The sequence below is a fragment of the Sparus aurata genome, chromosome 9 (genome assembly GCF_900880675.1).
Source record: "Sparus aurata chromosome 9, fSpaAur1.1, whole genome shotgun sequence".
Taxonomy (NCBI): Eukaryota; Metazoa; Chordata; class Actinopteri; order Spariformes; family Sparidae; genus Sparus; species Sparus aurata.
This window is the reverse complement of record NC_044195.1, coordinates 2549822-2577395: the sequence shown is the minus strand read 5'-3', so window position 1 is coordinate 2577395 and position 27574 is coordinate 2549822. Positions and strand designations below refer to the sequence as shown.

Here is a 27574-nt window from a genome sequence, read left to right as displayed (position 1 = left end):
CTGGAGAGGATTTGTTTTTCCAATTTTTCTGGAACATCTTACCAGTATCTTCTAAAACACACACACACAGAAACACAGCCATATGCACACACACACACACACACACACACACACACACACACACGTCTTAGCACTGTTTGCTTCATCTCTCTGTCTCAGATGTAGCTCTCAGTGAGCATGGGCAGGGACATATTGAGGTGCCTGTTTGCATTTGAACACAGCGTAAGTTATGTGTGCTTGAATTAAGGAGGGGGTGAGGAGGAGTAGAAGGAGGAGGGCAGTCTGTCGGCTGCAGGATTCCATCACTCTTAGCAACCCTTACTGAGTTACCACGGTAACGCTCTGCGGTGTTTTATGCTTCTCCTTTGTGCTTCTCCATCAATCCTCTCTCTCTCTCTCTCTCTCCTGTCTTTATTGCTGGTCGACTTCCTCTTTGCGTTGCTACGGTGATGCTCTGGGACAGGATGCAGCTGGATCATTTTGCAGCTGCAGTGATGGAGTGCAGAGCTCAACTGTTGGCTCTGAACTGGTTGCCAGCTGATCACCTTGTTTACTTGGTGGTTGTTTCATCTGTTCCTGCTTTTCACATTTATAACTAAAACAACAATTTGTCTTTTGACACCTTGGTTTCTCTAACCGATCAGAGATCATCATTTTGGATTGGCCAGGCTGTCAGGTGACATCACAGGAAGTTGGACGTTAGAAGTTCCATCAACCCAAACGCTCTGGGCTGTAAACAGCGTTGATGTTTTCACAACTCCAACAGACTGAAAGACACCCGGACGCTGCACAGAGACTTTTGCTCCGTAAGCACTTATCCATCTGTAAAAACCCCAACCTCATTTTCTCCTCCACCACGCCAACATGAATGAGGGGGTGGAGGAGTTACAGCTGCCAAAGGAGGTGCTGGAAGCTGAGGAGCAGGAAGTACAACAACTGGAGATACAGCAATGGGAGGAGAAGCCACAGGAGGGAGAGCAGGAGAGGATGCATCGACAGGACAGAGGTCAAGAGGAGGGGTTTGAGGAGGTGCAGCAGGAGGGGTATGTGCTACAGATAGAAGAGGAGCAGGAACAGCAGGAGGAGTTGAAGCAACAGGAAGATAAGCAGCAAGAGTGGGAGATGCAACAGGAAGAGGAGGTACAACATGAGGAAGAGTTTCAACAGGGACAGGAGGAGGTTCAGCAGACTAAGGCAGAGGAGTCCCAGCAGGAGGAGGTGCAGACTGAGGAACAGGAGACAGATGCTCAGCAGCACACTGAACAGGAGCAGCAGAGTGAAGAGCGACAGTTTGAGGAGGAGCAGCAAGACTTTGAGGACACTCTGGAGCAGAACCACAACAACCAGGTCCTGAATCGACTGAGAGGAATGTGAGTAAACATAGATTACAGTGTTGATGATAATAATGCAATAGTCCTATTGAAAACCTGTGAGAATCACTCGATTACTGTTTTAGTCTGGTTTGGTATCAGCCTGACAGCCTCGCTGATGGCATCAGCGTGATCATGTGGTTGCCTTGGTGATGTTGGCACAGACAGGATGGAGAAAAACAGATGAGAGAAAATGTGCAGAAATCTGTGGGTGTGCTTTATCACTGAACATTAGAAAGAGAGACTGTGTGTGATTTTTGATTAGGTCACCGCCCCCGTCCGTCCGTCAGATATTGTCTCTGTAATGAGCACTAACAAGCTACCATCATAGCAGGAACGACTTCACCACACCTGTCTGAATTTGAAGCTACAGCAGCAGATGTAAAACAGCTTGTACTTTTGTTCGCCATAGTTGCTATGGTAATGGCACAGTGTTGCGATGCAGTAAAGTCTGCAAAGATAAACTGAGAGAGAGACATGGAGGCAGGGCATGAAGATACAGTGGGTGAAGAAAATAAAAGAAGAGAAGACTCAAATTGAGCATTAAAATATTTGATTTAATGTCCTGTTGATGTTTCATGGGTCTGTTTTCATACCAACAACAGCCTTATTACATCATCAGTACACACCGAGAACACACGTCTTTACTGGAGTTTAATGAGAGCAGGAACACTGCAGAACTTATGTTGTCATGTAACAAAAGCATCAAATGTGATTACGAAATTGAATAAATATGGAGGCATTTCTGGAAATCTCATTATTCCCTTCCTTTTCTGAGTTAGATAAGAAGATTGACATCACTCTTACATGCGTCAATGCTATTGCTTAGCTTACCTTAGCATAAAGGCTGGTAACAGGGGAAAACAGCCTGTCTCTGTGTAAAAGTAACAAGATGCCAGTGTCTTCCTAAAGCACCCACAACCTGGTAACCCAGTGATGTTGAGTCTGAAATCATTTTTCTTTTTATTCTCTTTTTTTATGGGCTTAGATTCAGCCTTGTCAGATTGTGTTAAAGGATGTAGAAGCATTTCTTTGAGTTCTCTTTACTGCGTCAAATGATTCCATCCCTCCTTTGATTGTCAATATCATTTTGACTGCTGACAACTGCTGAAAAACTCTGCCAGAATTTGTGCTGTGTTACTATGACAACCATAAACTGAATGTTGTCATGATATTAGCTACAGAATAACTGCAGAGTTTGTATTTAATCTATTTTGATATGTTTAAAAGCTTAACACAACACAAAGCAAATGTAAATGTGCCATTTTTTTTAATGCGGTGAAACGTCATTGAGAATGCACGGTAAACAAACAATATGATAAGTCTTGCAGCACTTTGAGCCCATTCTCAAGGCACCCAAGGGTGCCAACCCCTTAGGGAAACACTGTTTCAAAGGTGCCGGTTGCCACATGTTTTAAACCTTGAATACAGCCAAGCTAGCTGTTTCCCCTGTTTGATATAATTTGACATTTAATATAAAATCTAAAATTGATAAGATTGTAAGAAAATGTATACATACAATGTATGTTAAATGGTAATTGGGTGGCTTGGATTGCCATGACAAAAATAAAATCCTGTCAAGGAATGCCATGGTTCAAAAAAGCTTAAACCACTGCTCTAAAGCTCCATTATTTTCTGCAGTGCTGGCAGGGAAAGATGCTAGTTGTGAGCAGTATCTCACCTGATGATTGTATGTTTCGCAACAATCTGGAAGTGCGCCTTTAGAAACTGTTTAGGAAAGGGCAGGCTCTCACAAAATATACTTGGACGATGATTGGATGAACCATCTGTCTATCACCATTGTATAACTTCAACCAATAACACCAACAGTAGGAGAGCACTACCAACAGAGGAGCCAGCTAGTAAATCAAACTCTAATTGTGCAGTTGTATAAAGTTAGTTGAGAGAAGAGTGAAAACATTGTTTCCTTTGAGAAGGCCTTCAGTTTTGTTCTTTGCACTGCTTTCAGTGAAATATATTCTCCACTGCTGACGTCACTGATGCTATAGCAGCTACGCACACCTCTGGAAAAGGCCATTTGATTAGTTCCTCATTGTCTCTAAAACAACTGCAGTTCCACACATTGCTGGCACTGGTTCAGCTGTGGACAGGGAACCAGGGGCTGATGTCTGCTGAAGTGCCAACAGAGAGCCAGGTACTGGAGAGGGGTTGGCTCAGTCAGGGACTGGAGGAGTGTAAGCTGATCCAGGAAAATCAAATGTTCTCTCAATGCAACTTGTAAACTGTGACTTTGTTGCTCTTTTCTGTACATGCTACAGCTATTGCATTTCTGACCGTCAAGGGAGAGGGATCCCTCCTCTGTGGCTCTTCTTGAGGTTTCTTCCATCTTCTTTTTTTACCCTGTTAAAACAGTTTTATATCCACAACATGGCAAGTTTTTCCTCACATCGAATCGAGAGTCTAAGGACAGAGGATGTTGTTTACTGTACAGATTGTAAAGCCCATTTAGGCAATGTGATTTGATTTGATTTTGGGCTATATAAATAAAACTGATTTGATTTAATTTTAAGAGGCTCTGGACCAGATGGGTGACGGAGGAACAGCATAGTCACAGGCCAGAACCCACAACGGAGAGCTGGGTAGCAGTGAGAAACAATGTTGTATGGGGTCTCACTTTCAAGGGCAGCCATCTTGAAAGCTAGCCAGGTCCCCAAGAAAGGGGATTCCTGGACACAATCAAGAGGAACTCAGACTGGTCAGAGGCTAGCTAGCTTGGTTAGGGCAGAATGGCAGAAAGCTAACAAGCCCAGGCCTAAGAGGGCTAAAAGGGCTGAGAGCTAGGGACCTGTAGCTGAGGCTTGCCCCCAAATTCCACCAGATACATGTTCAGTCCGCCTGTGATCTGCTACGGCAGTGGAGCTCACAGGTTTCACTCTAGTCTATGTATGTACTAACACTGGTTTGGCTGCAATGCATAGCTACTCCAATGCAGCTCTGGCAGTCCGGACCCTTCCACCTTGCAGATATGCAAGGCTTATATTTCTGCCAGTGATGGTACATGGCAACGGAGCAGGTGGGTGTTGATGAACGAGGAAGCACGGAGCAACACAGTGGCGGAGCTGTTCCTCAAAGCACATGCAACCAGTGGAATTCTAGGTTTGGACTGCAAGCTGGGAACCTTGGACCAAACACTAGCAGGCAGAGGAGTGCACTGGGAGCTAGCATGCTTTGGAATGGTAGTGTGGGTAGTAGGTGTCCATAAGATCTGTAACCAGCCCAGGAATGGAGCTCATAAACCAAGGCATTGAGGATACTTTTTTAAGTGCATAGGAGATAAAAGCCTCTTTTTGGTCCTCACAATACGTTTTTAATGGAGTTCATCAGAAAAAGTGTCTGCTGGGTCCATGTTTTTTCAGTTTAACTGTTAAGGTTTGGTAAAAAAAGGTGAGAACCCAAATGCAGACAAAACATGTGGCAGCTGTTTTGAAAAAAAAAAAAAAGGATGCATTAATTTAGAGACGTTTTAGTCCATAAATCCAAAATACAAGTTACGAAAAACAGATGCCTTTACCCAATTACTTTCTTTAAGTGTACTTCTGGCCTGGGATTGTTGTTACTAGTTTAGGATGAAATGTTTAAAAGGAACTCAATGTCTTTTTGTGGGTTCTGTAATACTTCATATTAGAATTTTTTAAAAATGTTTCTCTAGTAATGTAGATGGCAAGTGTTGACAAAGGAAAACAAATGTGTGGAAAAATCTAATGCTTTATTGATTTTAATCATAAAAAAAAACAAAAACAAAAAAACAATCAACCTCCATGTGAAACCCTCAACTGCCCGGGAACCATGACTCCCCTAATCAGAAAAATGTCATGTTTCTGCAAAGATTCTGAGAAAATAAGATTAATGAAAATGAGTGTATTATAAACGTTAACACAACATATACTGTAACATACATATCCAATTCTTGTAACTCATAAAAATGAATAATGTTAATACATTTCAAATATTATAATTTAACAATATATAATTCTTCAAATGTCACTGTGGTCTCATTCATCACCTTATGGCAGGAAAAAAAAAAAAAGATTTAATGGCATTTATACGGACAGACTCTATCACCACTCATTTCTACTGAAAGAATAAAAAAGCAAAAATTAAACTATCCACTTTACAAAAAACAAATCCCAAGGTGGGCTGGATGCACCAAACTTTTACTTTTTCTACCTTGCAAATCAAACACAATATATTGCAAAATGGATCCACCAAACCAACCACAATACCTCATGGTCAGACCTAGACCAGCACTATTGCCAAAACATCGCACTCTCAGATCTGCCATTTCTAAATACAACCATCAAACGACACCCCTGCTTCAAAAACACAGTAATCTCTACAACTCTGACAGCCTGGTGGAAAGTCATCAAGATCTTCAAATCCACTCCAGCACCATGTAAATACACACCAATATGGCACAACCCTGATTTTCAACTCCTCAACAATCCCCTTCACTATCACACATGGGCACAAAAAGGTATCACACATCTCTGCCATCTTTTTAATAATAATCAGCTTATAGATTTCAAGGACCTCATACAGAACTACGGGATTGATAGTCATCAATTTTTAAATTACTCACAACTCAGATTTATACTCAAATCCAAAATTAATATAAATGACAACCAACTTGAACCCCCGGAAATAATTGACAACATAATTCTATTTAGGAATTTAAATAAACTGACCTCCAAACTCTACAAACTAATATTAGCATCAGAGGATTCAATAACACTCCCAATAGCCCACTGGAACATCGACTTGAACATCTCTCCCTCATCTGATTTTGGGACAGATATGAATACAAATATATTTTCTATGACATCCAATACAAATCTTCAGTTAATCCAATACAAAACCATCCACCGAACACTTATCACACAATATAAAATTCACAGAATAGGACTAGCAACCACAGACATCTGCTCACAATGCACAACAGGAACAATAGATAATTGCTTTCACGCACTCTGGGCTTGCCAACCGGTTCACTCTATCTGGAACTCTGTCACAAAAAACCTCTCCATCATACTGGACTGCAGAATCCCTTCATCCCCACAGCTCTGCCTACTAGGAGACACTTCAGCAATCACCATACCAAACAAATACAAGAACAGCTTGCTCATCTCTTTCACTGTCGCTAAGAAAACAATTCTCTCTAAATTGGAAATCAAAAAACTCAATAAACATCAATCACTGGATCTTCTCTTGGAACACATTTCTATGGAAAAAATCCCTGCTTACAATAACAACAAAATAACAGCTTTTACAGAAGGGTAATCCCCATTCCTCTCCTCGATGGGCCTATAGCTGCACCGGTACCGCACACATTCCTGACACCTCAAAACACATCACAATTTAACACACACACACACACACACACTCATATTTATCCATTTATCCGCATGTGCCATATATCTCTTTTGCTCTTCCTCTATTATTAATACTATTATTATTACTATATTATCAATACTTACATTATTACCATGAATATGACTGTGATAATTATTACTATTATGCATTTTGTTGATTGTGTTTATTAATATTATTAGTATGACTGAATAGTATGATTGTGATTGTTATTACTGACATTACTATCATTGCTATTATTACCATGTCATATATATCATCTCTATCGCTTCATTTTTTATTTATTTATTAATTATTATTATTATTATTATTATTATTATTATTATTATTATTATTATTATTTTTCTAACAATAATCATGATAATGACATTTGTATAATAAAATAAAGGCAGAGGGTGGGGCCGGACTGGATTGGTTGAAGGTGGAGGTGGGGGGGGGGCTTAATGTCTGGTTCTCTTGGGGCAGGGCAGTACCTCGGTGAGGGCGGGTGGGGCTGAGTGGTTGGGCCCTACCTCACACCCCCTCTCTTTCAAAACAAACAATCAAGCAAAACAAACAAAACAACCCACTCCTCAGCGGGCAGACCTCCTCCCAAGGGTCTGGAAGTTGCCCAGACCAGGAGGTGGTACAGGAGGTTAGATTTGCAATGGGCCAGCAGTTACCTTCAGGTTCGGCTGCGGCCCAAGGTACAATCTAAAAAAAATAAAATAAAAATAAATAAATAAAAACAGCAACAACAACAAAAACAATACAAAAAAGGGGGGGGGGGGGGGGGGGGGGGGGGGGTGCTTTCACTGCCGCCCCGCCTGTCTCCCGCTGGGGCTAATGACTGGGCTACTTGGGACCGGCTGGGGGGCTTGCCTTCCTGATCACCCAGTCCGACCTCACCCCTCACTGCAATATATTATCATCAATGTAATATAAATTATTAATTATAATCCCAATAATGAATCTTATGATAGTCATTGTCATGATGTATTGCTTGCATTAGGTTATGTTCACATATATTATGTTCACATATGTATTATGTTATTTTCCTGTGCTATATTACACAATATATTATATTATAATTTTGCCCTGTATTACATTATCAGACCTCACATTATCTCTTCAGACTATATTAGGTTAAATCATGTTACATTTATTTATTTAAAGATTTTTTTGAGGCATAGACACCTTTATTTGACAGTGGATAGATCAGAAAGGGGACAGAGATGGGGGGTGTGACATGCAGTACAGGTCCTCCGGCCAGATTCGAACTGGGGTCCACTGCGTTCATGGCATACGCTCTAACCACTCGACTACCTGCACGCCCATATTGCAATTCTTATTATAATATCTTGTATTACACTATACTGTCTTATCGTATCTCAAATTACCTAATTACATTATATTAGGTTAAATTATATGTCACTGTACTATATTAATATATCTCATATCGTTTTGCATACTATTACTACTTATTTAACTTTTTTATCACTTTTTCTTTCCTACTCCTTCTCTTTTCTTATTCATATGTTTTACTTTATTTACTTTTTTATTTTTATTGTATCATCTATCTATGCCATATTACATATGTTTATAATACCTTACTATCTGCCTCTCAGCCACTTGCTTGCATGCGCACGCACGCACGCACACACACACACACACCTATACTACCTATAAACATATCATCATAACTTTATGTTGTTTTCTGTTGTTATCTGTACTGTATTCGTTGATCCTCGTGGTGTGATGTGCTTGTCCCCCATGTCACCTTGTCTTTCACATAATTTCACCAATAAAAAATAAATAAATAAAAAAAAAAGATTTAATGGCATTTACAGCCAAAGTGAAACGAATCTATGCCCCTCCGCAAATCTTGTACTGTTTAACAGACCCTGCCAAGAGGTCCTGGCTGCAGACCTCCATTGTGAGGTCGCAACCGCCGCAGGGCTCCACTTTAAGGCCACCTGCACTGTCAGGAAATGCACAGGATACATTTCAAAATAAAATCGCGAATGCACTTCCGGTTGAATCATTTTCCTCACAAATGCATTAATCAGTAAACAATATGACGTAAAATTTATCAATTCCTGTTTCTATTTATATAGTAAACTTTTGTTTTGTTTGTCATTTTTGTTCTGTGTTGTCCTTTTATGTTGCACATGATCTTCAACATGGGCATTTTGATTTATTCTGTCCAAATCTAGGACAAAAAGCCATCCACAACCTCTATTAATTCAAAGAAAGAAATAAAGATTTGATTTGGACAATTGAAGCATTAGCCTTTGTCTTTTTCAAAACACCTCTCATTAATGATTGCCATATATGTAGACTGATATACACTGCACTGCGTAATTTTACAACTTAGTCATTACAAAAAACAAACTGTGGGTGATATGGCTTGGGGCTCAATTGTCTATTTGTAGCCTACTATAAACCTGAGGATCTTGAGAGAAGGTCAAATAGTTGATCAATGAAAACAATGGAGGGCAAGAATAACATTGCTCAGTGCACAAATTGTCTTTTCAGTTAATACTCATTCATAAGCCAACATCTCATAAGATGTCATAGGCCTATACATTTTATTGTGTACTATACAGTATATACAGTACTTAGCTGCCTTTTCATTATCATTTAACTTTATTGCACTGCTCTTCTATAATTTTTTTTTTTCAATTTGTTTTTCAGTTGTATTATTCTGTACTTTTATTCTTAACCACCATACATTTCATGTTTGGTTCTATGTCTATGCTAATTATGTTCTTCTGCTGCTGGAACACCTAAGTACCACTAGATACTACCCTTACTCTTGATATCTACAGTATAATCCAAGTGAATTATTAACTGATCAATGAGAAAAACAGAGAATAGTTGTTTGTTGGCCTCAACCCACTCTGCTGCATGTCTGCACTCGTGAAGAATGAGATCTTCAACCTAGTCCTATGGAAAAGACAGAAAGAAAGATATCTGTTCTATAGGTGCTGCACCAACAGTATCTGACCAATAGATACTGTGAAAAAGCTTACCCCTTCGACTGGTGTGTCCACTTCGGCAGGTCTGACTGACCTCAGCCTGCTGCTCATCTTCCTGAAAATATATAGATAGATAAACAAAATGATTAGTTGTAATATCAAAACACAAGCTCCAAAACTACTATATACACTGTAGTATACAACAGAGGTGGAAAAATAAAAAAGTAAAAATGTGCCATGTAGTCCTGCCAAATTTTGATTCCATTTGTGCACTTAAACAGGTGATATCACTAATTAGCTAGTCGACCTCTGGCAAAACATCATGGTGTGTTGCATCGTGTTGGTAGCTTGGCTGTTTCACATATCATGTTTGTAAGTTCAGAGAGACAGGTTTTTAATTTCGTGGTGATGCCCAGCTAATGCAAGCAGATGTTTACAAAAATGTTTTATAATGTTACGTACAAACAAATGCGAACAGTTACTTTATGTTAGGCACTAAAAAGTGAATGATCCCTGAGACCCTAAGGTGTTGATGCTAACCGCCATTTGTGAAAGTTAACTTTTACGTTATCTAATTTAGCTTCAAAATGACAACCCAAACTGACAAGTAGCTTTCGGTAATTTGCATCATTAATGACTTCTACAACGTTACTATTTTACAGCACCTATATTGTCGAACATAAGAAACCATGCATTTACTTTCTGTGGCTAAGAAAAATCAGCAACTCACCGCTACTCAGGACACATGCTCACTCGCTGGTCTCTCTGAAATTAAAAGGTAGGTGAAATCGAGATCTAAATGTCCTCACTTCCCAAGAAAATCCTCACTTCCAGTCCTGACAGTGGAGGTGTTCTGACAGTGGAGCCTGCACCGGAAACGACCTCACAGTGGAGGCCTCCACCCCGGTGCCTCTCGACCCTACTAACTGTACAGCATTTTAGTTGGCAACAGAGCAAATGGTCATACGATAAAAACTAATGTATTTGTAGAAATTGGTGTGTTGGTTCAAGAAATTGAGCCCAAGAAAAGTGTTTAATTTAGCCAAAGTCTGTTTAAAAAGTATTTGGCAAGTGAACGTGTCAGCATTAATTTCCTGAACAGAAACATGAAAGGTGAAACAAAAAAATGAAGAATTCAACACAGAAGCTTGCCTACTAACCTGACATAATTTACAGCTGCAGTCTGGAGTTTTTTGAAAATTTGAATGATCCAGCTCCCAGGTCCCTCCTTCTTCCTCTCTGCTATGCTGCAGCCCTGCCCTCAAAGCCCCTCCCACAGAGGAGCCTGCTGTGCATAAGCAGGCTTGTAACCCTGGTAACAGAGTAAGCCAGATAACCAAGATGGCGCATTCAAAATAACAACAACATAAGCCCCAATTGCTCTATTTCTGACCAAAACAACTGAATCCCAATGACGATTGCCTCATGCCGTTCACTGTAGATATCCTGAGCAACAAACAATATTCCTCACATCGCAGTAGACAGAGTTACTAGGTAATCTTTACCCGGTGCAACACCATGCTGACTTTCTGAAGCATGAGTAACATCATTTCTCTAAACCAATTCAAGCACTTCAGAGCGTCCTGAACACAAACTAATGTTATAACTGCTTGGTCAAAGTTTAACACCGGTGATAGCACACAAGCTACAAGCTAGATTTACCAACAAGTTATGTGGCGCGACTGCAATGGCGTTCAGCCATCTGCACTATTGCCTGTATTACTGTAACACCTGCCAACTTAGACATATTAAACATGAATCAAGCAGGGCTCCTTACTTGTCCAGTGGCCAACTCTGCGTCGCTCTTGAGTCCTTACAAATCCCGTAGCTCACTTGAAGTCAGAACTTAAAGGTGAAACTGTCAGTTGGAATACTACTCAGCTGGTTGAAACAGTAGCATAATGTGTTCTTTCACTCTAGTGTATTTGTTTACTTCCACTGGCTTTGCTGCGTTTTTATCTATTCTTTTGCAGCTCCAGCAGTCCGGACCTTTCTGTAGCAGATACGCAAGGCTTCTATTTCTATGCCGGAGTACGATGCAGCAATTCAGCCAAATTCAGCACAGAGCAGACAGGAAGTCACATGCCAAAACAACAACATAACATTCAGTTATTTTCATTTTTACATTTGACACAAGCACAAAAAAGAGACCAATCCAAGTGCTCCAATTTTGTCACCTTCCGTAATTGTACAAGTGCTGTTTTAGGGAATGAGAAGGTTTGGGAGACCTTGAAGAGGAGTGATTTGTCTGTTGCGAAGAGGAGACATTTTTAGGGTATTTGAACTGTGGGTTTGTATTGTTGCACTGAATGTACTGCACTGTTTTGGTCTGCTAAATTCTTGTGTAGGGGTTTCTTAATTCCTGCGGATTTCTGGTTGGGTAAGTAAGGGACCATGCACTGAAACACATGGGTCCTTTTTGTAGGATTAACTAAACAAAAATTATTCTTGTCAGATTTATACTATGGCTGGCACCCCCAGCACCATACAATGTTTCCTGCATGGCATCATATCAAACTGACAAAAATCTACCAAAAACCTGAAAATCACCTAAGCATTAGTTCCTGCTACAGTTCGTGTCTCCAGAAACAAACATAAACATACACTCACAAGGTGAAAAATGTGTAAACCCCATATAAATCCACAAGTTGTTGACAAGCATCTAACGGTCAACAGAATGGGAATCAGTCACAGCTGTGGAATCTGACCCTGGAGGCTAATCATACCTCTGACACAATGCAGCTTTGGATCTGACAACAAGAACCTGCTATTTCATGGTCATCAGTAATGTACACTAGCCTGTGTGGGCGGATCAGTGCTGAATTATAGCATTTGCTGTAGCGTGAGCAGTGCCAGACTCCTGCATTGTGTTATTGGTCAAAATAACAAAGGCATGCTGCAGCACCAACACTGACAGATGAGACAGACACTGACAGAGACTGTTTATGGAGAGTGACTCACCACGCTGTCCTGACTTTTCCAGGCTGATGCCCTCAGTGAGGGAATTTAGATCTTTTCTTTTCATGTGATTTTGCTTCATCTATCGCAGGGTGTGTATCATCACTGTGTGTTGTGTTTCATTTTTAGTGGTTCATCTCCACCTTCACTGCATACATGTATTCTATAGTTTTGGAGTTACATTTTAACAGAAAATACTGTAAATATAAGGAAATCGAAAAAATAAAAAAGCTGTCGCTCTCCTCTCAGCAGAGACTGCGCTGCATCAAAATGCTCCACTGTTACCACGGAAACTAGAGAGAACAATGATAAAACAAATGTATACACTTTCCCTCCAAACAATACAGATCTCTATGGTTTATTGATCTGCATTTACAGTTTTATGGAGAACTGAACATGTCAAAATCATTAATAAATAAATAAATAAATAAATAAATAAATAAATGTAGGTATTACACTGAACAAACATATAAACACAACACTTTTGTTTTTGCTCTCATTTGTCATGAGCTAAACTCAAAGATCTTAAACGTTTTCTACATACACAAAAGAACATTTCTCTCAAACATTGTTCCCAAATCTGTCTAAATCTGTGTGAGTGTGCACTTCTCCTTTGCTGAGATAATCCATCACTCCTAACAGGTGTGGCATATCAAGATTCTGATTAGATAGCATGAATCTGCTGTTTTCTTATCTCTTCCTTGACACATTGAAGTTGTCCACCTCCACATTGAAAAAGGAAATTTCCATTTTCCTCAGTGAATCTGTCCTTTCCTGGTCAGGAGCCTCATAAAAACCTCTTCTTCTTAAGAACAGCTTCCACATTCATCTTCTTACACATTTCTTTAGCTAACACTTGGGCAGAAGCAAATCCAGTGTCTCTGTAGCTGATAAGAGAGGCTTCAGTTTTCCTCAGAAGGTTGACTACAACATCCATCTGCATTGTCTCTGACTGTAATAATTTGCTGACATGCTGAATTTTGGTCAGGATGTCATGCCATATCACAGTACAGATTGAGAAGCGGTAAGATCCAACCTCTACAGCCAAAGATTATGCCTCAATTTTTATGGTTGGATCTGTGGCATTGTCCCTCACCTCCGTAAGTGCATCCCTGACTTCTGCAGCCTGGTATCTAACAGCCTCTACACTGTTGATATGACTCTCCCATCTAGTATCGGATTCACTGTGAGTACTCCGCATGGCACAAATAAAGCTCTGGATTTTTTCTCAAGAAGTCTGGCTTGAACACCTTTCCTCTTCCCTTTCATATCAGCACCATTGTCATAAGACAATGGTGCCAAATTTCGTTGACTATATAACTTGTATTTCCATGTCAGCACCATGCTGCTTCAATACCAACCTGGTCAGGACATCACACCAACTTCTCCTTTCAGCCTCTATTAGTGCCATTTCAGGTTTAGCTATTGTTTGGCCCTTTTCAAGACGAGTCTCTGGTCCTTTCCATGAAATCATGTGCTTACAATGATCCGGACTGTTTTCATGACTTTTTATCATAATGCTGCAATTTTTCCAGTCATCAAGTCCATCACTGATGAGTTTGTATGTTTTCTGTGAGAACAGCTTGCAACAGAAGCAGTATAAACTGTTTTTGATGGAATATACCACCCAGCTTCTCTTGCTCCTTTCTCCATTGATTAATTATCTGTAGAAGTAGAGGTGATGGCAACTTCTCCTATCTTCTCTTTTTGGAAATTCAAAGTGTTATGTTAGCTGATATGGCCCTATGGGGCGGCTGTGGCTCAGTGGGTAGAGCGGGTCGTCTAGTGATGAGTAGGTCACCAGTTCGAATCCCAGCTCCCCCTAGTTGCATGTCGAAGTGTCCTTGAGCAAGATACTGAACCCCAAATTGCTCCTGATGAGCAGTTGGCGCCTTGCATGGCAGCCTCCGTCATCAGTGTATGAATGTGTGTGTGAATGGGTGAATGTGGCATGTGTTGTACAGCGCTTTGAGCTGTCGTTAGACTGGAAAAGCGCTATAAAAATGCAGACCATTTACCCTCATCTAACTAATTCCACCCTCACCAGAGGTGGCAAGTAACAAAGTAAAAATACTTTGTTACTGTACTTAAGTAGATTTTTCAGGTATCTGTACTTTACTTGAGTATTTATTTTTCTGACGACTTTTTACTTTTACTCCCTACATTTAAATTTTTTTTTTGTACTTTCTACTCCTTACATTGTCAAAACAGGCTTGTTACTTTTTTTTTTTTTTTTCCTCCGCGGTTGACGACAAGATGTAAGACGTAATTACCTAGAGAGGGACAGTCAACCGCGGAGAGACGCGCCGTGAGTTACAGGTTTTGTTAGAGAGAAAACTTGCAGCAGCGACATGGAGGAAGAAAGTGAACCAACCAGGGAATGACGACGCATTATATCAGAAGCAAGACATTTCCCTCCATGACCTTATTTAAGAGAACTGTTTGAGGTTGTCGACTCCAAGAATGATTCATGGCGAATGCGTTGTGTCCTGTGCCAACCTAAAAACTACGAGCTTCTGGTGTTCAAGAACTCTCCGTCAAATCTGAATAAACACACCCAGGTAAGGTGTATTTTCAGTTGTTATCATTAGCTCATTTCGCATTTCTTGTAGGCCAGTTTACAACGTTAGCAATGCTATGGGAACACATTGTTTTGATACTATAGCGCTAACACTAGCTAGTGTCGGTTAAAGAAAACAACAACTTCTCAATAATCCTCAATTAATTGCCGTTTTGCCACTGTTGTGAGACATTACTCTTCAGGGCTCTCTGCCAGAAAGCCCCTCTTGGGGAGGTTTATGGGTTGAATGGTGATTTAGGTTAAAATAAATACATTTTCTGTCAGAAAAGGATTTTAAGCTGAAAGGTCTGAAGGCTAACGTCCCCTGTGTGCCAGTAGTTGTTAATCATCTACGTCAACTCCGCACAAAGACAACGTTAAACATTTATATAACAATTCAGTCAGGTGAAGCACTTTTCTCTTATCTTTGTGTACGTCTGTGTCTTATTTGTGTGTATTGTCACTCCTACAGAGAGCACGTGAGTCACTTGGAGAGATACAAAAACCTCACTGCACCTACTTTGAAGAGGAAGTCGCCCTCAGATGAAGGCCCATCCAAGCAGCATAAACTGTAGGAAACCAAGCTAGAGACCTACCTGGCCTGTCCGGATGATACCATGGATGCCCTGAAATCTTTCCTAGCAGTCTGCAACGTGTCACTGAAGCTCAACACACCTCTACCTGCCTCAGCTGCCTGCCAGAGGCTTTTTAGCACTGCAGGACTGATTTTCAGACCCAAAAGTACATGCCTGGTTTCAAAGAACTTTGAGAACCAGATCGGCTAAATAAACAATTTTGGGATTCCTGTAGGGATGAGTGAATATCTCACAAAGAAAAACAACTTGATTAAACTAGTTTCCATGTTGATCATAATGTTTTAAGTTCTGTTGCTGAAATGGAAAACTGATTTGCACATTGGCGTAAATTGAGCCTGTCAAAACAATAGTTTTCCTATATAAAGTGTTAAAAGATACAAATTCTGTTAAAAGTAATATGTTAAGTATAGTATTGAGAGTACCAAAGCTGTTATAAAGCTGAATTATCCAGGTGCTCCTGAGGACCTCTGGTTAATTCAGTCGTGATTATTCTGTCTGAAATTTAATTTGCAGCAAACAGACCAGTGATTTATTTATTTTTCTCTGTACCACAACTGTGCAGGTTGTTAATAAAGGAACAAAACTATCCTATTTTGTGTGCCAAGAACTTTTCGTTTTGTTGAGATATCAGAAGAGGTATTGTGTATCATTGACGGCAAAAAATATTTTTTACTTTTTACTTTTGTACTTAAGTACTTTTCAGAGCCTGTACTTTTTTACTTTTACTTGAGCAAAGGAGCTGAATCAGTACTTCTACTTTTACTAGAGTAATTTTTTACACAAGTATCTATACTTCTACTCAAGTACCAAATGTGAGTACTTTTGACACCTCTGACCCTCACCTTATCAGACTGGGGTGGCCAGTCAGCAGGGTCCAAAGGTGCTACCTTGTGTTCTTCAGGACATGTTGACTGGGTGTCATCAGATTGTTCCTCCACCTGCAAGCAAATAAAACGCACATGTAAATACAGATATTAATCCTTCAGGAAGGTCACACAGTGATTTACAAATAACAGCACATCAGGCAATAAATACATCTGAAGCATAAATTATGAATAACCGTAGTATTGTTCAGTAATTTGACTGCAGCTGTAACATTCAATAACATAACTCACCTGCTCCAAGTTGACTTTCAGAGGTGGTGTGGTTGATGTGGTAGCGCTGCTGCTGCATGACACCTGACTTGTAGCTGTATTCAAACAGTACATCCATACTGTTAAGTTTGTTGTGTCATTCTACTTTATTTAAGAAATTGATTAAGTTTTGATATAAAGTAGGTTATGTACAAATACACTTTATATTATTTGCCAAAAACCTAAATTTACTGTAAATTTACTGTAAAACCTAAATTTACTGTAAATTTAGGTTTTTACTGTGTTTTCTTGTACCGTTCAGTCACAACAACAACAACAACATAGCAGTGCGTAAGAGACCACAAACAATTGGCTAAACTTACATGCTTCAGAAAGTGTTGTGGATGTTGCATCAGAAGGCCTCTCTCCAGCAGCTGTTAGGGGTGTCTGGAAACATTTTTTGAGCGCATCTAGCGCTCAAAAAAGCAGAATAGGACAAACAACTGTTGCAGCTTGCAGCAATTATTTGCACAAGTGGTGTGCTCAACATAACAATTACCTTATAATAAAAGATTTACTACCATTTCACAATAAACAACACTGAATACAACCTGCACCACTGGCACATCCGGACGGGTTGGCCTCTACTTTGATTCATGATTCATTTATCCTTCTTAGTAGCTAACCAAGTTTTCAAACCATCGATTCCTTCCGTGATAATGGGGAACGTCAACTCGCTGCCAAATAAGATGGACGAGCTGGCCGCTTTGGAGAACCAGCGGATCTACCGTGAGTGCAGCCTGTTCATGCTGACGGAGACATGGCTAACAGATAGCATACCGGATGCTAACGTGGACCTGCAGGGATTTACAGCAGTGAGCGCCGACAGGGACGCGAAGGCATGTGGCAAAAACAAAGGTGGGGGACTCATCATATATGTCAACAACCGTTGGTGTAACCCCAGCCATGTCACCGTGAAGGCGGTTTTGTGTTGCCCTCATCTGGAGCTGCTGGCCGTTAGCCTACGGCCATATTATCTACCAAGGGAGTTCAGTCACGTGATCGCCCTCTGTGTTTACATTCCTCCGAGAGCAGATGTGGTCGCTGCCTGTGAAAGGATACACAGCGTCACAGCATGGCTACAGATGCAACATCCCGAGGCCTTCATAATAATTTCTGGAGACTTCAATCATGTCACCCTGAACTCTACCCTGGCTGCTTTTCACCAGGTTGTCAACTGCCCCACCAGGAAGAACAGGACGATTGACCTGCTGCATGCCAGCGTTAAGGAAGCATACAGAGTCACCACCCTCCCCCTACTGGGCAAGTCAGACCACAACCTCATATACATACAGCCCCAGTACACCCCCTTGGTCCAAAGGCAGGCTGTCACCACTCGCGCCATCAGGAGATGGACTCCTAAAGCAGAGGAGGCCCTGAGAGACTGCTACAACACCATGGACTGGGATGTGCTGCTGGGTGCACAGGATGATGAGGACATAGAGGGGGTGACTCACTGTCTCACAGACTATCTCAACTTCTGTGCAGACGTGGTTGCCCCCACCAAGACTGTTCAGTATTACTCAAATAACAAACCATGGGTAATACAGAGAGTCAAGGTTGTCCTCAACACGAAGAAAAAGGCCTTCAGGAATAAAGACAAAGAGGGGATGAAAGCAACACAGTGGGAGGTGAAACGCTGCCTGAGGGAGGCAAAAGACTCCTACAGGGAGAAAGTGGAGCAGAAGCTGAGGGAGAACAACATGAGGGAGGTCTGGGAAGGTGTCAGAACCATCACAGGCCACAAAGCAAGGACCAGCAAGAGGGAGAGGGTGTGGAGAGAGCGAACGACTTGAACAACTTCTTCAATAGGTTCAGCCACTCCACTCCACCCCCCACCCTCACTGCAGCCAGCTCCCCTCCCCCCTCCTAGTGTAGGCAGCACAGCAGCACCCTCCTCTCCTCCCCCTCCCCCCCCTCCCCTTCTACAGCAGCTGAGCAGCCCCCCTCCCCTCCACACAGCCTCCTCCCTGCATCACAGCTGACCAGGTGAGAGGAGAACTGAGGAAGCTCTGGCCCCGGAAAACAGCAGGACCAGACAACGTGTGTCCCCGTCTCCTCAAGACCTGCGCTGCTGAACTCGGGGAGCCGCTTCAACGGGTCTTCAATACGAGCCTGCAACTTGGGAGAGTGCCCACCCTCTGGAAGACATCATGCATTGTTCCAGTTCCAAAGAAGAACCGGCCCAGCGAGCTGAATGACTTCCGACCGGTGGCAATCACATCACATCTGATGAAGACGTTGGAGCGGCTCTTCCTCAACCTCCTCAGACCCCAGGTACAGCACGCTGAGGACAACCTGCAGTTTGCCTACCGAGCAGAGGTTGGTGTGGAGGATGCCATCCTCTACCTCCTACACCGAGCCCACTCGCATCTGGACAAGGGAAACGGCACAGTCAGGATCCTCGTCCTGGACTTTTCGAGTGCCTTCAACACAATCCAGCCACTTTTACTCCAGGAAAAACTAAAAAGAATGCGAGTGGACCCCTGCCTGGTTGCTTGGATTTCCAGCTACCTCACCGACAGACCGCAATATGTCAGGCTGAAGGACATCACGTCTGACACTGTAGTCAGCAGCATAGGAGCTCCGCAGGGGACTGTGCTGTCCCCCCTCCTCTTTACTCTGTACACAGCGGACTTCTGCTACACCTCTGAAACGTGTCACATCCAGAAGTTCGCAGATGACACGGCCATCATGGGGTGTATCAGAGACGATAAAGAGGAGGAATACAGGAGCCTGGTGAGGAACTTTGTTGTCTGGTGCCACACAAACAACCTGCAGCTCAACACCTCAAAGACTAAAGAACTGGTCATTGTCTTCGGGAGGGATAGACTCAGACCCAGACCAGTTCTGTTAGGAGCAGAGGAGGTGGAGGTCGTGGAGACCTATAAATATCTTGGGCTGTGGCTTGACAACAAGCTGGACTGGACGAGCAACACTAAGCAGCTGTACAAGAAGGCTCAGAGCAGACTGTACTTCCTGAGGACGCTACAATCATTCAACATCTGCAGGAAGCTCCTGTGGATGTTCTATCAGTCTGTGGTCGCCAGCGTTCTTTCCTACGCTGTGGTGTGCTGGGGCGGGAGCACATCAAAGGGAGACCTTTCCAGGTTGGAAAAACTGGTCAGGCGGGCCAGCTCGGTGGTCGGCATGAAGCTGGACCCCCTGGTGACAGTGGCGGAGAGGAGAACTCTTAACAAACTGTGGGGCATCCTGGCCAATGCCAACCACCCTCTGCGCACTGTCATCAGCAGCCGGAGGAGCCGGTTCAGCGACAGGCTGCTCCTTCCAAAGAGCTGGACAAACAGACTGAGAAACTCCTTTGTCCCCAATGCCATCAAACTGTACAACTCCTCACTGGGGGGGAGGAGGGCGAACAGATGATGAACAAATGCATGTACAATACAATATCCATGTGCAATGCAGTGCAATACAATAACCATGTGCAATTGTGAATACTGTGTACAGTTTATATATATTATATAGACACACATGTATATACATATATTTACATATATATTTTTCCTCTATTCTTACAGTGTTATCTCATTTCATTTAATATTATTTATGTATATATATATATATATATATATATATATATTTAACAGTGCTGTGTATGATATGGAACTTCAATTTCCCCGAGGGAACCTCCCAAAGGGATTAATGAAGTTGTGTCTAAGTCTAAGTCTAAGTCTTAGCATATTAGTCTCATTGTCTAGCGTGTTAATAATATATGATTTAAAAATAATAATAATTGAAAAGCTGGAAACGGTAAAACTTTTCATATTTTCTCTGTCCTTTGTGTAATTTATATTTAAAAAAATACAGACACTTTTAGGAAAAGTCAGGTAACAGCGTATTGCATTTTTTTCATTCAACAAAGTTATTGCACATAAAAATTTGAAAACGGTCAAAATGACCGTCTTGGCCATTCTAGTGTTAAGATAGCGTTGCTTTATTGCAACCTAGTTAGCAATCTGATACAAATGAAACGTCTTCACACAAAACAGCATTTTAAAAAAGGTAATGTTACCTTTATATTGGGACTTCTTCTCCTCCTCCACCTTTCTTCTCTTTTGGTACTGCGCACCCGAGGACTTTGACAGCCGTTTCATCTCACAAGATATATCAAAACATAACCTGTCTGTCACTTGACGTGACCTGATCTCTGTGACACCTATCTGACCCTCAGAGGTGCGCAGCCAATGACCACATGTCACGTGACTTAGCACCACAAGTGAGAAGCATGTCATTGTTTATCTGTTTCTTTATTTTGTTAATATTTATTATAATAGCCTATGCCTAGAGCCGGCCCTGCTTGTAGTTGTCTTATAAGCTGACTCTCCTCGCTGGGTCACACCTGGCCTGGGCCTGAAAGACCTCACCCAGCTGTTTGAGGTGTGAACACCTAATTCACGAGTCATTTGTGGTCTGATAAACAACAAATTCATCAAATTCAGTGCCCCAAATCACTGTTATCCAAGCTACTGAAGCTGTCATACTTTGCAGAACCCATGTGAGTGCAGATTAGGTTGGAAAATAAGCAGACACGTCCTATAGTGACACTTGTGAGCTGGCTTCCTCTTAGCTGAAGAATAGTGAGAGAGCCTGGCCAAGTGGTTACCATTGTGGGAGCAAGGCATGTGTAGTTGATCTATGCACTCCGATGTCAATTAATCAATATGTGAAGAGTGAACCCCATGACTCACTGTGATTGACAAACACTTCCTTTGGTAAATACAGAAATAAATGTTTTTAAAAATTAATAGAAGGGGAAAAGGAAAGGGAGAAGAAAAACAGAAATGAATAGAATTTTTTTTTTAAAAATGAATGAATTAAATTGAAAATTTTATCAGAAAGTAAATAAATACAGAGGCAAATTGAAGCAGAAATATAATTTTGTCACATTTTACAAATTAATCAATGCCTTCATTTATTTTCAATTTTCTTTTTGGTGCATTTAATAGCATATTCATGTATCTATTGAACAATTTGTTTGTTTTATTCTTTTTAACTTATTTTAGATTTTGGCGGGCCTAGATCTAACGTAAGCCCAGCTGGACTCAAGTGAAGCATTGCACAATACTCAAGGAAGCACAATGTTTGATCTAATTGTGTTTGTCCCTTTTCAACTGCAGGTTTTGAATAGGCACTGCACTAGCTGCTGTAAATACCTCAGAGTTAGCTAAGATGCTATTTTTCTGTAGTCCCTGAGCAGAAAAATTCATGGTAATCTTTGTGGCTATCATAGCAATAACATGTTTAGAACAGCTGTAAGAGCAGCTCTCAGCACTACTTACCTGCAGGTTGAGCAAGCAATCAACATAGAAGTAACCAGTAGTTCCATTCACACTGCCCTGTCAGTGTGGGTTAGGCGATCCTTCGCATTTCCATCTGTGTGAAAGTTACAGAGGTAGAGGGAGGGACAGTTTGCTGCGGCTCTGATCCGCCTCCAAAGGTAATATCAGTGCCACAGTCAGCAGATACATGCTAAGATTAAAGCTGCAAGCATCGATGAATGGGCCCTCGCAGTCCACTCGCGTCAGGGCATGCTGCCGTTGGGGTGTGCCATGTAGATGTATTCGGGGCAAGACCATGTACATGTTTAAGCAATTTGGAGTAAATGGCAAATTGTATGTGGAGGCTATACTGAGCTGATGGTTTTATGACGAAGCATCAAAATGGACCGCGCCACCAGGAGTGACGTAGTTGAAAGCTTTTGATATGTTTTGTCCACAGAGGCTACTTACAAAGTTTGGTGCAAATTGGTGAAATAGCACAGGAGGAGTTGGAAAAAGTAAGTTTATGATTTTTTTCGCAGACCTTCAGGGGCTCATGGGGAAGTAGTCACCTGGGTTTCATGTCATCCAGACAGACCAATGTGGAGATATACAACACTTTGTGTTTTGAGCGAAATGTACAGGAAGTTGTTATTTAATAACTTGAGTATTGTTTGGAATATCAAATATTCTTTTAATAACTTTATGTCAGGAGAGTCCACAGATGCTGTGTGCAAAGTTTGGTGCAAATGGTTGAAATCGCCTGGGAGGAGTATGAAAAAGCAGTTTCCGACATTTGCCAAAAAAATGACAGGCGAAAATGGGCTTGGCCTCTATCACAAGATTCAGCAGAATTAAGTGACTGCGTAGATCTAAGTTTTTTGAATGTGCGACAAAGGCAAAGTATATGTGTGTTATAAGCCAGAATGCACTTTCCTTGATTATAGCGCCACCTAGTAGTGGAAACTGAGCATGACAATAGCTTATGAAATTTTTCGGCAGGTGTGACCTATATTCCAAGTTTTGGTGAGTTTTGGGGTATGTTCAGGCAGTGAAAAATGCAATCATTTGGGACGAAAAAGTGGTAATTCGGAAAACAATAGGGACGAGTGGACACTGGAGGAAACAAGTTGAACAGGGGTAGGCTACTCCAGAAGAAAGTTATGTATATTTTAAAGTCAAATTAATCATTATGGTGCTCTTGGAGAGCACTTTTTTTTCTGCACATGCAAACACTTTTGTGTATTTAGGGCCCCAGCAGGTCTCAACCTGCGAGGTCCCTATTGTTTTTTCTGAATTCTGCTGAATCTCGTGATATAGGCCACGCCCATTTCCACCTACCGGTTTTTACCGCAAATTTGCAAAATGTCGCAAACCTACTTTTTTGAACTCCTCCCAGGCGATTTCACCCATTTGCACCAAACTTTGCACACAGCATCTGTGGACTCTCCTGACAAAAAGCCATTAAAAGAAGCGTTGTATATCTCCACATTGGTCCGTCCGAATGACAAGAAACTCAGGTGACTACTTGCCCATAAGCCACTAAGGCTCTGTGAAAAAATTATAAACTTACTTCTTCCAACTACTCCTAGGCTATTTCACCCATTTGCAACAAACTTTGCAAGTAGCATCTGTGGACAAAATTTATCAAAAGCTTTCACCCACGTCACACCTGGTGGTGCTTTCCATTTCGACGCTTCGCCATCGCCTTCGTCATTATAACTTCCTTATACAATTTGCCATCTACTCCAAATTGCTCAAATATTAAGAGGGTCTTGCCCTGAATACATCTACATGGCACACCCCGACGGTGGACTGCAAGGGCCAATTCATCACTGCTTGCATCTTTAATTATAATTTTATTTCAATTTTGTAATTTTGTGCATAAAGCATGGTAAACAAAACAAGCTGAGGTTGATGAGTTTAATTTAGTTCACAATAGATGAAATATAAATTATTTTGACTAAGCATCAATTAAATAAAGCAAAAGATGGTGGTTTGGTGGTTCTGTCACTTCCATTACAAAGGTCACATCATACTTGTGAGGCAACTTCACTATGTTAAAGTCAAGTTAAAATAACTCACCCTTGACTTCTGGTTTCACACTGAAAACAAACAGCAGTCCTGTACTGGCTTACCCTGACTGTCCTTCCCCGCCTTCCTCTCTATATAGACTTCTTGCTCTTTTTACTACTTTTCTTCACTTGCTCAACTTCAGCTGTAATAATTAGTACAGCCACTAGAACTCACCAACCTAATGATAAAATTAGGTTGTAACAAGCTGTCTTTTATTTTCAACCCATATGGTAATTTTTCTGATTAGGACGAACTCAATAAGACTGGTAGTCTAGTATTAGTCTCAGTAACTGAAGGGAAATGCTGAGGGCTTTTTTTTTCACTAGCACTCAAAACAGAGTATAAGAATATTCACAAAAAATATAAATAGAATAAACTATATACATACATATGTGTATATATATATATATATATATATATATATATATATATATATATATATATACACATATATATATATATACATATATATATATATATATATATATATATATATATATATATATATATATATATATATATATATATAAAAACCTATTAGAGTCTGCAAAAGACTTGAGACTGGGGCAGAGGTTCACCTTCCAGCAGGACAACGAGCCTAAACATACAGGCAGAGCTACAATGGAATGCTTAACCCTTTAAGCCCCAAGCCAATTTTCTAGGCCTCTGTTCGAAAATTGCATATCCATAATAAAATGAGTACCTCTGCAACCACAAGGTTTATTTGAATACTTTTGGTGTCATGGGAAAGGGAACACGTTGAGGATTTGTTGAGTGATTAGTAATGAATATGGCACACAGCAAAAAATCAATAATTTTTAGTCTCGCCTAAAAAAAAAAAAAAAAAAAGCACTTTCAGGGTGTGTATCCCTTAGAAATATTGCTGCCAAAGCTCTCAACCTCTTTCAAATCATAGTACAATATGTGAACATTGTCTCTGCTAAGGTTGATTTTGATCAAGTGCAGCAACATGTTTTTTACACGTTTTAGCCCAGCTTCTGCTGTTTAATTTGTATAAACTATGACTATATTCTTTCATAATTAGTACAGTGGTGGCTCTGTGGTTGTTCTGCATGTCTTAAAGTCCCCCAATTGGGAGACCTTGGGGTAATACAAGTTAAATCAAAGCATATTCATGTGTTAGAATGGCCCAGTCAAAGTCCAGACCTAAATCCAATTGAGAATCTCTGGCAAGACTTGACAACTGCTGTTCACAGACACTCTCCATCCAATCAGACTAAGCTTGAGCTATTTTGCAAGGAAGAATCGGCAAATATTTCAGTCTCTATATGTGCATCGCTGGTAGAGACTTACCCCAAAAGACTTGCAGCTTTCATTGCAGCAAAAGGTGGTTCAACAAATTAGTATTGACTCAGGGGGGTGAATACTTTTGCACGCCACACTTTTCTGTTTTTCATTTTTAAAAATGTTTTAAAACCATGTGTCATTTTCCTTCCACTTCAAAATTATGCACCACGTTGTGTTGGCCTATCACATAAAGTCCCATTAAAATACATTTGCGTTTGTGGTTGTAACCAGGGTGGGAATTTCACGGCGGCCACGGTTGGGTTGCCCCGCACTTTGGCCTTCATGCCCCGTGAAAAAATGATCATCGTACGGCCACAGTGGCCTTTGTGCCCCTGGCCCGGTCAGCGTACTGGGCTTGCCTTGAATTACAGCAACCTGAGCGCACAGTAGTCACTCACAGTAACTTAAGTAAGTTCACGGTTCGTGTAGGTGAAGTCTCATCATCACGATGATCCAGGGACGTGCACATGATTATAGAGGGGCAGGGGCTCAAAGACAGACGAGGACAGTACGCGCGCGCCATTTTTTTTTTTGCCCACAATATGTAGATTAATTAATGTAAAATTAATAAAGTACTTATAAAAAGCTAACTACTTAGCTGTGTATCCTGTGTAGCTGTGAGTGATATGTAATTGCCATTTCTTTTGTGTCAACAAGTTATATTCAACATGGGTTTATTCTCATTATCATAATACTGAGGTTTGGAAGACATGCAATTCAGCTGCAATTCTTAAAAAGCAATGAAACACTGGTTTATTAATTAAATAAAGGCTATTTATTGGAGGGCAAGTGCAAACTAGAAATACAGACTACACATCTAAAAATGTGACAAAACCAAGAAATTACTACTGTGACTGTTAGTAGGAACAGCAATGTTTACAACAGCAAAGTCACAATAAACTCAATATCTGGAAGAAGTTTAAGATTTGTTGCAAGACAAACAGCCGACACAGAGAGCTGTCAGATTATGCTTAACTTTCATTAACAAGCAGTTAGCTTAACAAGCACAAATGGGCGCTCTTCTGAAATATGACTCATATTCAAGTACGTTGACTTGTTAGCCACTAAAATAAAGTTATGTTAATGGATTTATAACTCACAAAGGTTCAAGTCGCTCTACTGAGTTCGGAAAAGTTGGAAATATATTCACAGATTCAAACTTCCCGGATCAATAATTCATAAGTGAAATATTGCCGGCAGCAGGAGACCAGTGATGTGTGGAGTGATTTTGGTGACACTACACTGAATATTAGTGATGTTAATGAATATTATTCCCAATGAAAATCCCCCAAAATTATGGCAAAGCACATTTGTCCAAACTAACAGTTGTAGAATAACCAGTAGGAGACCATTGATGTGTGGAGTGATATTGGTGACACTACACTGAATAATAGTGAAGTTATTGAATATTTTTTGTAGTACCTCTTTTCGGTGTTGCACTTTGTAGACGGTCCCTGCGCCCTTGTCTCACAGACGGCTGACCATAGAGACCAGTGTTATTGTCCAGCCGCTTGTTTTGATGAAAATACAGTTGTAGCTAATTGTCTACCTTACTGATCCGGGAAGTTCGAATCTGTGAATATATTTCTAACTTTAACGAACTGCTCCACTGTCACGTCTCATCTATGTGCGTGGTGGAGTTCTCCATGAGGCAGGCTCGCTCACTCTCTCTCTCTCTCTCTCTCTCTGTGAGCTGCAGCGGACAGAGAAGCGGCTTTAAAGGCTCAGCACACACAACACCATATTACGTACAAAATGCGTTCGGTAGTTTTTTTCACCTCGCTTTGCACAACAGGAATTTATTTATTCATTAAAAAAACACACAAAAAGGGCACTTTATAATACGAGGCAAAAAGGGCAGGGGCTCAAGCACCCCTTAGGCCTTATGTGTGCACGTGCCTGCGATGATCTCATGTGAAAGCCTCTCAAACAGCAGCAGCATCTCA

General features: G+C 41.0%; 1 protein-coding gene and 1 long non-coding RNA gene across 4 annotated transcripts in view; one reads left to right on the top strand and one right to left on the bottom strand.

Annotated features, from left to right (window-relative positions):
• Positions 1-204: 204 nt before the first annotated feature.
• The window catches only part of LOC115588349 (calcium/calmodulin-dependent 3',5'-cyclic nucleotide phosphodiesterase 1A-like), a 159583-nt gene continuing 132213 nt past the window's right edge, over positions 205-27574 (top strand). For 2 of the 3 annotated variants that reach the window (XM_030428936.1, XM_030428938.1), the window contains exon 1: positions 206-1370. In XM_030428936.1, coding sequence (XP_030284796.1) covers positions 865-1370 — 506 coding nt within the window. In that variant the 5' untranslated portion in view covers positions 206-864. Of the gene's footprint in view, positions 1371-27574 lie in introns of all 3 variants that reach the window. The other variant, XM_030428937.1, reaches the window with a different exon arrangement.
• LOC115588367 (uncharacterized) lies at positions 9325-10567 on the bottom strand. The gene is made up of 3 exons (XR_003985327.1): positions 10449-10567; positions 9773-9833; positions 9325-9686 (listed from the first exon to the last, which is right to left on the bottom strand). It is a non-coding gene; the product is annotated as an uncharacterized LOC115588367 (long non-coding RNA).